Source organism: Benincasa hispida, chromosome 9, assembly GCF_027475165.1.
Source record: "Benincasa hispida cultivar pf3 chromosome 9, pf3_genome.v1.1, whole genome shotgun sequence".
NCBI lineage: Eukaryota > Viridiplantae > Streptophyta > Magnoliopsida > Cucurbitales > Cucurbitaceae > Benincasa > Benincasa hispida.
In genome coordinates, this window is record NC_143486.1 from 33807035 (window position 1) to 33819721 (window position 12687).

The 12687-nt window shown below is 27.6% G+C and overlaps 1 protein-coding gene across 1 annotated transcript; it reads right to left on the minus strand.

The window, feature by feature from the left end:
- Positions 1-1332: 1332 nt before the first annotated feature.
- On the minus strand, positions 1333-9186 carry LOC120085436 (NAC domain-containing protein 21/22-like). The gene is made up of 3 exons (XM_039041398.2): positions 8683-9186; positions 3059-3324; positions 1333-1911 (listed from the first exon to the last, which is right to left on the minus strand). The coding sequence occupies exons 1-3, from the start codon at positions 8849-8851 to the stop codon at positions 1585-1587; spliced, it is 762 nt and encodes a 253-aa protein (XP_038897326.2). The 5' UTR covers positions 8852-9186; the 3' UTR covers positions 1333-1584.
- Positions 9187-12687: the final 3501 nt, after the last annotated feature.

A 12687-nucleotide genomic window follows, 5' to 3' on the forward strand; every position in this document is an offset into this window, starting at 1 on the left:
TTTATTAGGCAGGTCTTTGTTGTGATAAATCTCGTTTAATTTTTTCCAGAGGTCATAAGTAGTAGGTTGGTCAACAATCTACCTTAAAACACTATCTGTAACATTCAAGACAATAGTTCCATAAGCATTTACCTCTATTGTCTCTTTCTTTGCATCGTTGAGTGTTTCAGGGTATTTTGTAGGGTCTATGATGGCCAAAAGTGCCTTCTGCTGTCCTAAGACTACCTTAATCTTTGCTTTCCATAATTCAAAGTCTATCTTTCCATCAAAGTTCTCGATTTCATACCTGGTTGTAACCATTCTTGAACTTCAAGATTGACTCATCTGATTCGAAGTATGCAAGAATTCAAATCTTGGATTTGTCTTGAACTGTTCTCTGAGCTTTGATACCACTTTTTGTCCTAGATAATTATGATCCACTTGTTTGCAAACCAAAATTACTCAGCATTAATGGTCAATTACACTTCAAGACTCAGGGAAGACTGTATGGTTCAAGCTTCAAAACTCTTCAATCGCTTACCTGAATGCAACTCTATCGTGTAGACGAAGCTCCAAAGAACTAGACGATAGTTCAATTATATAAACGATAGTACGAAGCGCTAGACGATTGTGTAGATGATAGTTGAGAAGAACTAAACGATCGTATAGACGACAGCTGAGGAACTAGATGATCGTATAGACGATGCAATGCAGAGCTAAACGATCGTGTAAACAATGTGATAGGAACTAAACGATCATGTACACGATATTTTAATAAAAGCTAAACGATCATAAAGAAAGAAAGAACACAAGTATTTAAGTGGTTCAGTCAAAGGTCTACATCCACTGTGCAAATCGGGAGGGTCTCTTTTATTACTTCTTCTTTAAACTTCTTACAGAATGAATGTCTTGCTCTCTCTCATTCTATTCTCTCATTCGTTTTCTTTTTATACAGGTGTTCATTGTCAACAAAAAAGCTCTGGTGGTTATAACAAACATAATAGAAAGAAGACGACAACATTCAACTGCCTGCAACTTCATTTCTTGTCTTCGGTTCTTTCTGTAATAGCTTGTTGTACAAAACGTTAAATCATATATAGTGAAGGAATGAAGTTTGATTGTATTCTATTTTTAAAATTAAAAATTTGTTTAGATATTCTGTAATTTGAAAGAAAACCAAATCTGATTCCAAAGGTAATCAAATCTCGCACGTTATCACTTAAAAATAGGTGCAATATATGTAGATTTGTGAGTAATTTCGACATTTACAAATTGTTAACGATTGATTTGCTATTTTATCCGATCTAAAACTAGTTTTCATTTTTCAAATGAAACTTTAAAAAGTGTTATTCCTTTTGTTAGCCCAAATTTAAAGCTAATTTATTGGAATAGATTCTGTTAATAACCTATATAACCTTTAATCCAATGGAACAATTTGAACACATGACTTCACATAAAATATTACAAAACACAAACAAGTAAAACTTACCAAACACTATTAAAATAGCAAATAATCAACCAAACTTTTGAGGTGTTTCTCTTGTTTTTCTTTCCTCATTTTGAATGATTGAATACAACTATTTTTTTTTTTTTTTTTATTCATCATCAAGAAATAAAATACTCGAAAGGGAAAAAGTCATTTTGGATGCTATCTTCAATCTCAAACTTCATTTGTTGTATGGTTGAATAATCATGATCAACTTCATTTAACCTAATGCCTTCAGCTACTTCTACATTGTTATTGATGTTGTTCCATGGCAACTTATTGGTGTCCGCTGCAGGGGGAAACTGGATGTAGCTCAATGGCGAACACAACAACGATGAAGCAGAGGCGGGTGGCAACGTATCGAACCCCCGGTTGATCGGTGTTATTTCCATGGTGATCTCGTCGCGCTTGCTCTTATGAAAAACTCTACACAGAACCCAGTCCTCCTGTATGTGCAAAAGTTTGAGTGAAACTGTGAATGAATAACATTACGATTTGATGATGATAAGGAATCCACATTTTTTTCTTTTCATCTCTCTTTAATTCTCTCTTTTTTAAGGTCAACTGTTTTTTAAGAACTCATTTTTATTTAAACTAAATTTCCAGTGGTATTGTACTAAAAATGGTTTAAACTAATTTTCATAATAAACATGTAAAAAAGTTAATTACAATACAAAAGGAAAAATCATTTCAATTTTGGAGTTTTTCTTTTCTAATACAAAAGCTTATAAATTCTTTGAGTATCCTTTGTAGTTCACTTTGATCAACTATTTTGTTTTACACCATAAACTATAATTTTCAGATTAAAAGAAGGAAAAAAAAAAAAAAAACTAGTTTAATCTCCACAGTAGGGTATTCAAAATGAAAAATCAATTGCAATAAATAAAAAAAAATCCAAAATTTAGAAACTAAAACAAAATCCCTTCAAAGTTTTAAGAACAAATAAAAAAAAAAAAGATTAAAACAGAATTTAAACTAAAAATGAAAATAAAAACTGAAAACCCTAGCTGCCCAACTATAGTTTCAAATTTTTTGCTTTAAAAACCTAAATATTTCTCACTTTCATAATATCATTATAAGCAAAATAAGGGTAATTATTTTAAATGACAAAACTACTAGAAATATTCTTAATTATAGCAAAATGTCACTAACTATCAGTGATAGACAGTAATAGACAGTGATATTTTGTTATATTTGTAAATTAGTTTGATCATTTTTCTATATTTGAAAACAACCCACAAAATAACTATAAAAAAGGTTAAGGTCCTTCCAAGAAAAAATGAAGATAGAAAAAGAAAAGAAGTTAAATATTAAAGATTGGGGTGATCTCTCTCATAAATGAGTATTTTTTCCCCTCTTTTCTTCAACATGTGAGATGAGAATTAGATTTTAAAATTCTAACCACTTGATCGAGAGAACATACTTAAACCAATTGAATTGAGTATTTGTTTGGGAAAGATTAAAATCACTTCAAAATACACCTTCTAATCATATTTTGAACGATAAGACGTATTATTCAATTGATTAATACCATTTTAGAGTCATTCTCGTGAAAAATGGAAATAAATAGCATGAAGAGAGAAAGGGAGAGACCTTTGGAGGTAAACGAGGGTTTTGAATACGAAATTCATGCATAATCCAAGGAGTTTTGATGCCATTTGGAGCTCTTTTTCTGTAGAATACCAAAGTTTTCCTCATCCCCATAACTTCACCACTTTTTGGATTCTTTACCATTCTATCTTTTCCAGTTGCTTTCCAATATCCTTCGATTGTTGCACGGTTTGCTCTCTCTCCTTTTCCATATTTTCTATCCCTAAAGCTGAAGAAATACCATTCCTTCCCATTTAGCTTTGCCACCTCTGCAATAAACACACTTTTATCATAATTTTATCTCACATTCATTCATATCAATCCTTCAACATCTTCTATCATCTTCCATGACAGATAGCATGTTAATCATGCACCTTTTCTTCTAAATAAAGAATGATATATATTCAACTCTATCACTGAATCCAAATGTTTATGTCATGAAAATATGTCAATTGTTTTCATGGCATGTTTTGATGTGTGTGTGTGATGCTTTTTGGGAAAAAAAAATCAATAGTAGAACAGTTGTTACATAATTATTCTTAGAAGAAAATTAGTAAATATGTTTTCAATAGCTTTTTAATTGTTTTTAGAATTTTGTAACCATTTTTTTTATTATTATTTTGTAACTCACTTGATCCTTCAATATTTGGATATCAAGAGAATCCGTAAGATATTAATCCTAGGTAAGTCACCATAGTGAATTGACCTCTTTGTATAACAAATTTTTATTACGAAGAGTTTTAAAAAAAAAAATCGTTTTAGTGGGTACAAAATTCTTCTTGTCACTCTTAATCAAAATTTTAATAAAACCTACCAATTTTTGTTATAAAGTCTAATATGTGAAATATTAGTATAGATTGGAGAGAAATAATACTAGAGGGAGATTGATCATAATTTAAATAGTTTATAAAAATGACACTTACTGTTGTAGGGTTAGAGAGTTCAAATATCTAACTTCATTATCGAAAGTAAATGTCATAACAAATTGAGCTATAATCATATTACGATTCAATCTATAGATTTTTTTTTAATTTAATATAATTAGTAGAAGAAATCAAACCATCAATCTTTAAAATGATAATTGATGTTACAGATAAATTTAGAATATATTTAATCATTTGTATAAATGTGCCTCTAATTATTATTATGCGAGGTAAGCTTCACATATTTATCCTAGTTGTCACACATCATTTATGAGGAGAGTTGCCTATGCCAACCTAATATATCTTTCACCCTTATCCTAATTTTTAAAGTTACAATATTTATTCATGAGAAAGAGAAAGATTAATGTTATACTTCATCCTTATCCTAGTGTCCACATTTACATCATTTATTCATGAGAGAGAGATTATTTTATTCAAGTTTATCCTTCACCCTTATCCTAATTTCTACATTTGCCTCATTTATTTATGAGATTAATTAGAAGTTCCTAATTTCAAAAGTTTTCTTCTTCCACCCATATTTGAGAGAAATTTTTATGCAATTTTCTCTCAAATTCCTTCTTCTTTATCTTACATTTGAAAGTTTTTTCATATGAAACGTTTTCTTCTTAGTTAAAATCCCTTTTTTTTCTTGACGTCTACATCTTGGAAAAATATTTGAAGTGATGAGAAGTCAATCCAAGAAGACTATAATATGACAATGACAATGGATATTTATTGAATGTGGGATATCATGTAATAAATTATATCAATAGTGTTTACCAATGGAAACAGAAGTTTAAATAGGACATGCTTGACCTAGGTGACCTAGGAAGTAGGAGTTAAAAATTTTAACATATTTGAGATTGATTATGAAATGATGGAAATCATTCTAAAAATATTGAAAATCATTCCAAATCAATTCCATGAGTATGAAAAATGCGTTTAAAAGTATAAAATTAAACCTTAAATAGATTTTGAGTGATTAAGATGTGTTTCGCAATGATTTTAAGTATGCATTTCAAAATTACTCTTAAACTTGACTTCTTGTTGGATTATGAGAGTTTGTGGATTCCACGACTAAAAAATATAAATTTAATGGTCTATTAACTCTCTACATATTATAAACCACACGACTAAACAACTCTTCAGATTTAACACAACTGGTTCAATATTCGATCAAAAATTTCTCAGTTTTTTTTTTTTTTTTGTTTTAATTGAGTTTGGGGGAGTGTGAAAAAGAAAACAAAAGTGATGATTGTTTTGAAGTTGCTTGGGACAATTGTCCTCAAATAATGGTGGTGTGGACAAATATGATTATATCATAGCGCTTTATCAGAAGGAAAAATTCCATAGTACAATAATATCAAATCATTCCATACAATTATTGTTTATTTGTTTCTCAAGTAGATGAATTATGGTATTGTTGTCTTCTATATAGTATTAAGAAAACAAATATGACATAATTTAGATAGAACATTGCTTAAAGGAAAGGAAAAGAATATGAACCATTATTATTTAAGTTCATGTATATGTCATTAGTAGCTATCACAAATAAGAATACTTATTATTATTATTATTATTATGGTCGTCGTCGTCGTCAAATTGATAGATCATTATGTATTTGTATTTTAAGTTTCATTCCACTCTAGTAATTATATTTTTAATTATTCATATTTATAGTTCCTGTAGGTAGGGATGAGCATGGTAGGCTAAAAATCAAGCCAACCAATTGGAATCCATCGAACCAAAGTCAGTCAATCGATCAGAAAAGGGGAGGTGGCAGTCGAGTGTTTTGAAGGAAGGAAAAATTGACATGTGGTTGATCAGTGGGTCTAATTTGGTCGAGACTTGATCGACCGACGGATGCGTTATTTATTTTTTTAAAATAAATATATAATAATAATAATAATAATATTATTATTATATAATATATTATATATTATATATTAAACAAAATATATATTAGATTAGGGTTTTAACATTTAGTTTCATATCCATAATCTTAAATACAATCCAAATTGGCTAATTAAATTCAGATAGAGGAAAAGAAATGTTATTTAATAAATCTAAAGAGTTCAAATGCTATTTTTATTATTTATTATAGCATTTTTAAGTAATAAAATAATAATAGTTCAAATGCTACTTTTATTGGTTTTTTTAAAATGATCAAACCGACCGATCGACCGAACTGTCGGTTGGTCAATTTTTGTTTAAAAGATGGTCGAGGGCGGTTTGGTCATTTTTCAAACCGACTAGATCGGTTCGGCGTAGGTGTGATCGAAAAATCGACTCTGATCGACCAATAATCACCCCTACTTATACTTTCTACAAATTTGAAAATGTAGACATTTACTCTGAATAAATCTTTAGTTTAAGTCTTTTGAAGTATGTTTTCTTGAAATTTTTAAAAACTCTAGTTAATTTTCGCTCAAGAAAAGGCATTATATGAATATATTTTTAAAATTTATAAATGGAAGGTCAATACATGAAAAATCAACTGCTAACACTAATAGTGAGATTTATTAGAAATATAATAATTAAATTTGAACAACTACAAGTAGAGACTAGAATAAAACAAAACTCCAATCTATAGATACCAAATTTATATTTCGTCAACCTTATTATTAAGTTAGCCAATGTTTTAATTAAAAAGTTTTTCATGTTTATAATGGACATTAAAAGTGCTATATACTGAATTATTTTTTAAAAAAATACTCATTTAACCAAATTTTCTATAAGAAAAAAACTGACAGCTACGTATTGAAATTTCCCACTCTTAACTCGCCACCCACCCCTTCTTTTTCTGAAAAAAACACCCTGATCCCTTAATTATTTTTAGATTTAGATATAATTTGTACAAAACTTAACAAGTCATCTTTTATATAATTAAAATGGAAGAAGACAATGATACTACAGAGGTTCAAACTCAAGATTTTCTATGTTAATATCATTTAAATCACCATTAAACTTAAATAATTTAGGAAAATTATTTTAAATATCAAATTATTGAAAGTATTTACAAATATAGCAAAATATCACTAACTACAGTGATAGACACTGACAGACATATGTCTATCAATATCTATCAATAGTGCACTTTGCTATATTTATAAATATTTTAGTTCATTTTTTTATATTTGAAAATAATTCAATAATTTAAACTAATATTGTTTGTTGTTCTATATTTAATGAATTGTTTTTATAAATATTTGTTTATCAATTTCAATTATATTTTGATTTAAAATTTTAATATATGTTTATTTGTTTGAGTTACTAGATCATCATACACTTGTAGATATTGATATGTTTTAGTCTCTCTTACCTTTCCCATGTTTTGTTCTTATTGTAATTACTCATCATAGTCAATAAAGTTTACTAAGAATCTAATGTCAGATTTGAAAGCTGAATACCTGAAGGATAGGGATGGTTTGATAATCAATTACTTTTTTATTTCTTATTTTTTATTTTTAAATTTTTATAAATGAATGTGTTTAATTTACAATTCAATTTTCCTCCTACAATCCTACATTCATACACTGATATATTTTAGATCAGCGATTGTGGAGTGTATCTACTATTTGAGTTTAAAAAGAACACAATTGTGAAACACATACTTTTAATTTTTCAGATTTTAAAAAATAAAAAATAAAAAATAATTATCAAATATGTTTTTTATTTTTTATTTTTTAATAAATAGAAAATAAAAAACTGTAACAAAACATTGTTTGGTTTTTGTTTTTCTTAAAACTTAAAAGCTAAAAATAAATTTTCAAAAACTAAAAACTAAAAATTAAAAGTGAAATAGTTATTAAATTGAGCCTAAATTACTACACGTGTGTCTCAAATATTAGTCCATATAAATATCAATTTACATATACACCGGAGGAATAGCAAAAATGCTAAAGTAGTGAACTTTTTTCTTTCTATAAAAAAATAGTTAACATTTGAAAGTTTTAAAAGTAAAGGGCTTAATATGGAACATAGATTTAAACTTTAATTATTGTTTTAGTTAATGGATCTCATATTATTTTTTAATTAACTATACAAATAAATAATAATAACTCTAGATTCGTTGCTAATTTACTAGGGACAATTTTTCCACACCAAACCCTAATTTTATGGAGCTTCTTGAACAAGCAGAACATAATACATATACTTAGCTACTTGGCCAAGCAAACTAATACAATAGAGGATTTTGCGTTTTATTTTTTCTTTTTTAATACTTTTTTTCGAAAAGCTAACCATGAACTATATCAATTCATTGAATTGCAAAAGCGAAATCTAGAGTATGAAAGTATAAAGACTAAGTTGATTATTATAACCTGTAAATTATACTAATCTGTGTTGTAGTCCGAGTTGAAAAATAGTAAACAATGTACGTAACAAAGAGGGAAAGAGAAGATAGATACGAAATAGTAAACTCTATAATAAACAAAAATTTCAAATAATATTATTGTAGTTAATTGTAGTTTATAAATAAGTATAAATACCATTATTATAAATTGAATTATAATAACTCACTCTTTCTATCAACTTGAAGTTGAAGACCAAATAACTCCTAAAATAGGAGTACTAACCAAAATAATTTTAAAAGAAACATTAACAGCACTTTAGTGCTACTTTTAAAAATGGTTTTTTCTTTTTAGAAAAAAGGCACTTCACTTAAAAATAGTTATATGAAAGTTGAAAGAGAGAAAGAAGTACCAGGAAGCTGCCATGGCTCACAAGTATGCAAGTCAATTTCAACCAAAGTTCCATTCAAAGCTTCTTCATTTGTGATTTTTTTGTACAAATAATGACATACTAACTCCTCATCACTTGGATAAAACCTAAACCCAGGAGGAAGACTTGCTCCAATGTCTCGTAAGCCCATTCTCGTAATTTCGCCTCGATCAATAACGATTTTTTTTCCTCTCTATAATAAGATCTCAAAAAAAAAAAAAAAAAAATCCTAAAATTACATATAGAGATGTTTTAAAGAAACATGTGGGATGGTTTGAGGAGTTGATTGCTTAAGTTTTTGAAGTATGCTTGTATTTATATATACATATATACATATTATGAGGTGGACAAGTGGCTAAAGTATCTTGAAATTGAAATTTAATTAAATTTATGAGAAGGAGAATTAATTGACTTGAAAATTCATATGAAACCGTGTTAAGAAAGAGAGAAGTTGGCATGAAATTTCAAAGCAAAAACCGTGTGTTTGTGAGAGATTTAGATATAGCTGATTACATAAAGCTCCAAAGAAAAACTAGAGGTGTACGAAATTTCTTCTATTAAAAGAAACGTCTACTTCAAGCATAAATAAATTTTTGTTGAAAAAATATTCTATCGAATCTTTTTATATTAAAAAACTCTATATAAGATTTACATTAAAAGCTTTAACATGTAATAACATGATTTTTCAAAGTTGGTCTTGGTCTCTGTTGACATGTTGTTAAGATATTATATATATTAGTTAATAATACGACATAAGTCATATTAACGTAATATGTACCTATTCTTTAAGTCTTTTACGTAGAAATTTCTATGAAGATGGCACCGACAGCGTGGGACGAATCGACGGTGACGAGTTGAGTAGATTCGATCGATGGCACGGCAGGACGAGCAAATCTGGTCGATGATGACGAGGAGAGAGATCCGTGGCGACCATGACTGAAGAAGAAGAGATGAAGATGGAGGGTTATATACTGTAAACCCCCATATGAAGATAAGCTTTAATTTTTTTTCCTATTTTTTATATATACTGTGATATATATACTTTCTTTTTAGCTTTGGTAGGAAATTTGATATATATTGTGGAATATGTATTCGTTTATTTGATATAAACGAGTGTTTTTTTTATTTAGACTTATTGTATTATGATATATACATTGTGGTATAAATAAAATTTATGAATATTTATATACTGTGGTATATTTCATATATTGGTTTATACTGTGATTTATGTCAAACATTAAATCAATATCTAATTTATAAATTGTAGTATATTTCATATATTGGTTATAATATTTTCAAATACTTAACAAAATGTTCTAAGGTATATTTAAAATAATCATGAATTCATCAAAATGTTCTAATGTATATTTAAAACAACCATTAATCTATTTAAAAAAATGATAGGTGAAACTAACATAAATATAAAATAAAATTTCATTAAATACATTTTTTCCAAATTAAAAAATAGAAAAAAAAATTAAAATAAATATACTTTCTTTCTTTATAATAAATATATTTTCTCTCTTCATCATTAAATTAGATTCGAAAATAGGAAATATATACCTAACGAATATAAATAAATATAATAAAGAATAAAACTATCCAAAAATAATTTTTTTTTTTTTTAAAAAAAAATCAAACTTAAAGACATTTATGAAAATATATGGTCTATCTTTGTTAGGTAAAAATTCCTAATAATTATATCTTTATTGATATACGAATTTTTTTTATGAAATAAAGAAGTAAAAGTTACAAAGACTTAAGTTTAAATGGACAACACATCCATACCATTTATGAAAAGACAGACTATTATGATAATTTATCCATACCAACTCATAATTTTTTTGTTTTGTTTTTTGTTTTTTTTAATGGCTTTCGAAGTTGATAGATAGGCTGAAAGCACAAACTTAATCTCATTGGTTTAAAACAAGGTTTTCGGCATAAGCATAACCATGCACTATACCTTTAGAAACAAACATCGAATAAAACCTTAATTAATTGTTGACCAAAGATTTTTAATTTTGGTAAGGTAGCAAAATCAAAGGGTTTAACATGTATCAAACATAGTTTATAAGAATCCAATCATTAATGATCATTTCACACAGTTGATCTTTTATTTAGTGAATTTAAATAAAAATTCATAAATCTTATTGTACCTTTTGAAATGTTTCCTTGAATTAAGAATTTTGATTCAATACTAATAACTCATAGAATTAAGATAGATGTGGTTTATGTATTTTCTAATGAGTCTCATTAATGACGTTACAATATAGTTTAAATTAAAATAACATGATAAATTAAGGAGAATTATTGTTTAATTAATGGTGTGTTTATAACGGGATAAGTTTTGTACATTTTAATTTTTATTATAAGTTCTAAATATTTGTTATTGCATTTTTATTTTTATTTTTTAAATGAACAATAATACGTGAGTTAGGATATTTCAATCTCTAATTTCTTAGTCGAAAGTGTTTACAATGATGTCAATTGATCGAGATATATGCAAAAATTGGCCAAGAACTATTTATTTTAATACTACACTTTATTTTGGTTAATTAATCAAGATCACTATTTAATCATAGGTTAAATGGTAAATTAGCCAAATATGTATTTCTTCTTTTGTAAGTTATTGGATAAAATTTTCAACTAATGAAATATTCTAAACAAAAAGTGAAACTGACAAACACTAATGCCATGCGGTCACCTTCTAATTTTCTCCTGTCCCTCTCAAAATACACAGCTCACATTCACACTTGGCATATTGCCAATCTCAAAGACCTTCAATTAATGGAATAATCTAGTAACCCCCTCTCCAGAACTGGATTAATTTGAAATTATGACCCTTTGGACAGTAATAATAATCTCAATTATTTATTCGTAATTATTACAAATATTTTTAAAAGTACCACATTTTCACAAATATTTTTAAAAACTATCATATTTGTAAAAAAAAAAAAAATGCTAGTATATACGTATAGTTATTAAATTTTGAAGTCTGTGTCTATTTGATCTCTAAACTTTCATAAATTTCTAATAAAACTTTAAACTTTCAATTTTGTGCTCAATATGTCTCCGAAAAATTTAATTGATCTAATTGATAGAAATTTGAATTTTGTGTCATTGAATCTGAAATTAAGATGATTCATTATGCAAAACATGAATGTTCCACAAATAGTCCTGGCAATCACAGAAACAACAAATAAAGTACCAACAACTAAATAAACAAATAACATATAGAGCTTTGTAACACAGTTCAATGATATATCACCTACATCTAGAGGGTAGTTGTTGGGATTTATGCCTTAAAGCATCGTAGTTAATTAGTTATTGATATTAATTGATTATTTTATGTATGCAATAATTAGTATCTGTTATGAAAAAAATTCAAGGTTCTGTCACGAGACTTGAAACAGTATGTATTAGACATACAAGTGGATCATGTTTCAAATAATAACCTAAAGAGTTTATAGTATATGGATTAAGGTTGGGTGCCTTATATTCTGGTAACATTATAGGTACGACCCACTTTATAATTGTTACAAGATGTTGTAAGTGTTACAAACAATTTGATCCAAATCGTTCATGTAAAGACATGCGAATGGAGGTATCCTATCAATGAGTTTGTATAAGACTGGATCGTGATATGTTTAATCTCTTTGTAACACTGTTGACTGAAGAGATTAACACTATTGACTGAAGAGATTAATCTTTCATAGGATAATCATATAACTCGGTCTCAATCCTGAGTGAGTTAAAAACTTCTGTCTATTGGGGTGAGAGTGGTTCGAGTCGCCGACTCAATAAACCTACCATTTTGGGACTTATCCGAGTAGGGAGCTGGGAACATAACTAGTGAAGATGAAATTCACTCTTTCCCATCTTTAGGGTAAGTAGAGGAGTAGTTCCCTTTGTTGGGATTGGTATCCTAATTCTCCCAAAGTATCGTAGTTTGTAATATATACACATTGTTATGAATAAAATAAGAGT

Excerpts from the sequence above, each read along its gene's own strand:
- LOC120085436 (XM_039041398.2), bottom strand. The coding sequence starts at position 8,851 with ATGGGCTTACGAGACATTGGAGCAAGTCTTCCTCCTGGGTTTAGGTTT. Across the intron at positions 3,325-8,682 it reads TGAGCCATGGCAGCTTCCTG|AGGTGGCAAAGCTAAATGGG; the intron begins GTACTTCTTTCT and ends TGTTTATTGCAG. Across the intron at positions 1,912-3,058 it reads ACCCTCGTTTACCTCCAAAG|GAGGACTGGGTTCTGTGTAG; the intron begins GTCTCTCCCTTT and ends TTGCACATACAG.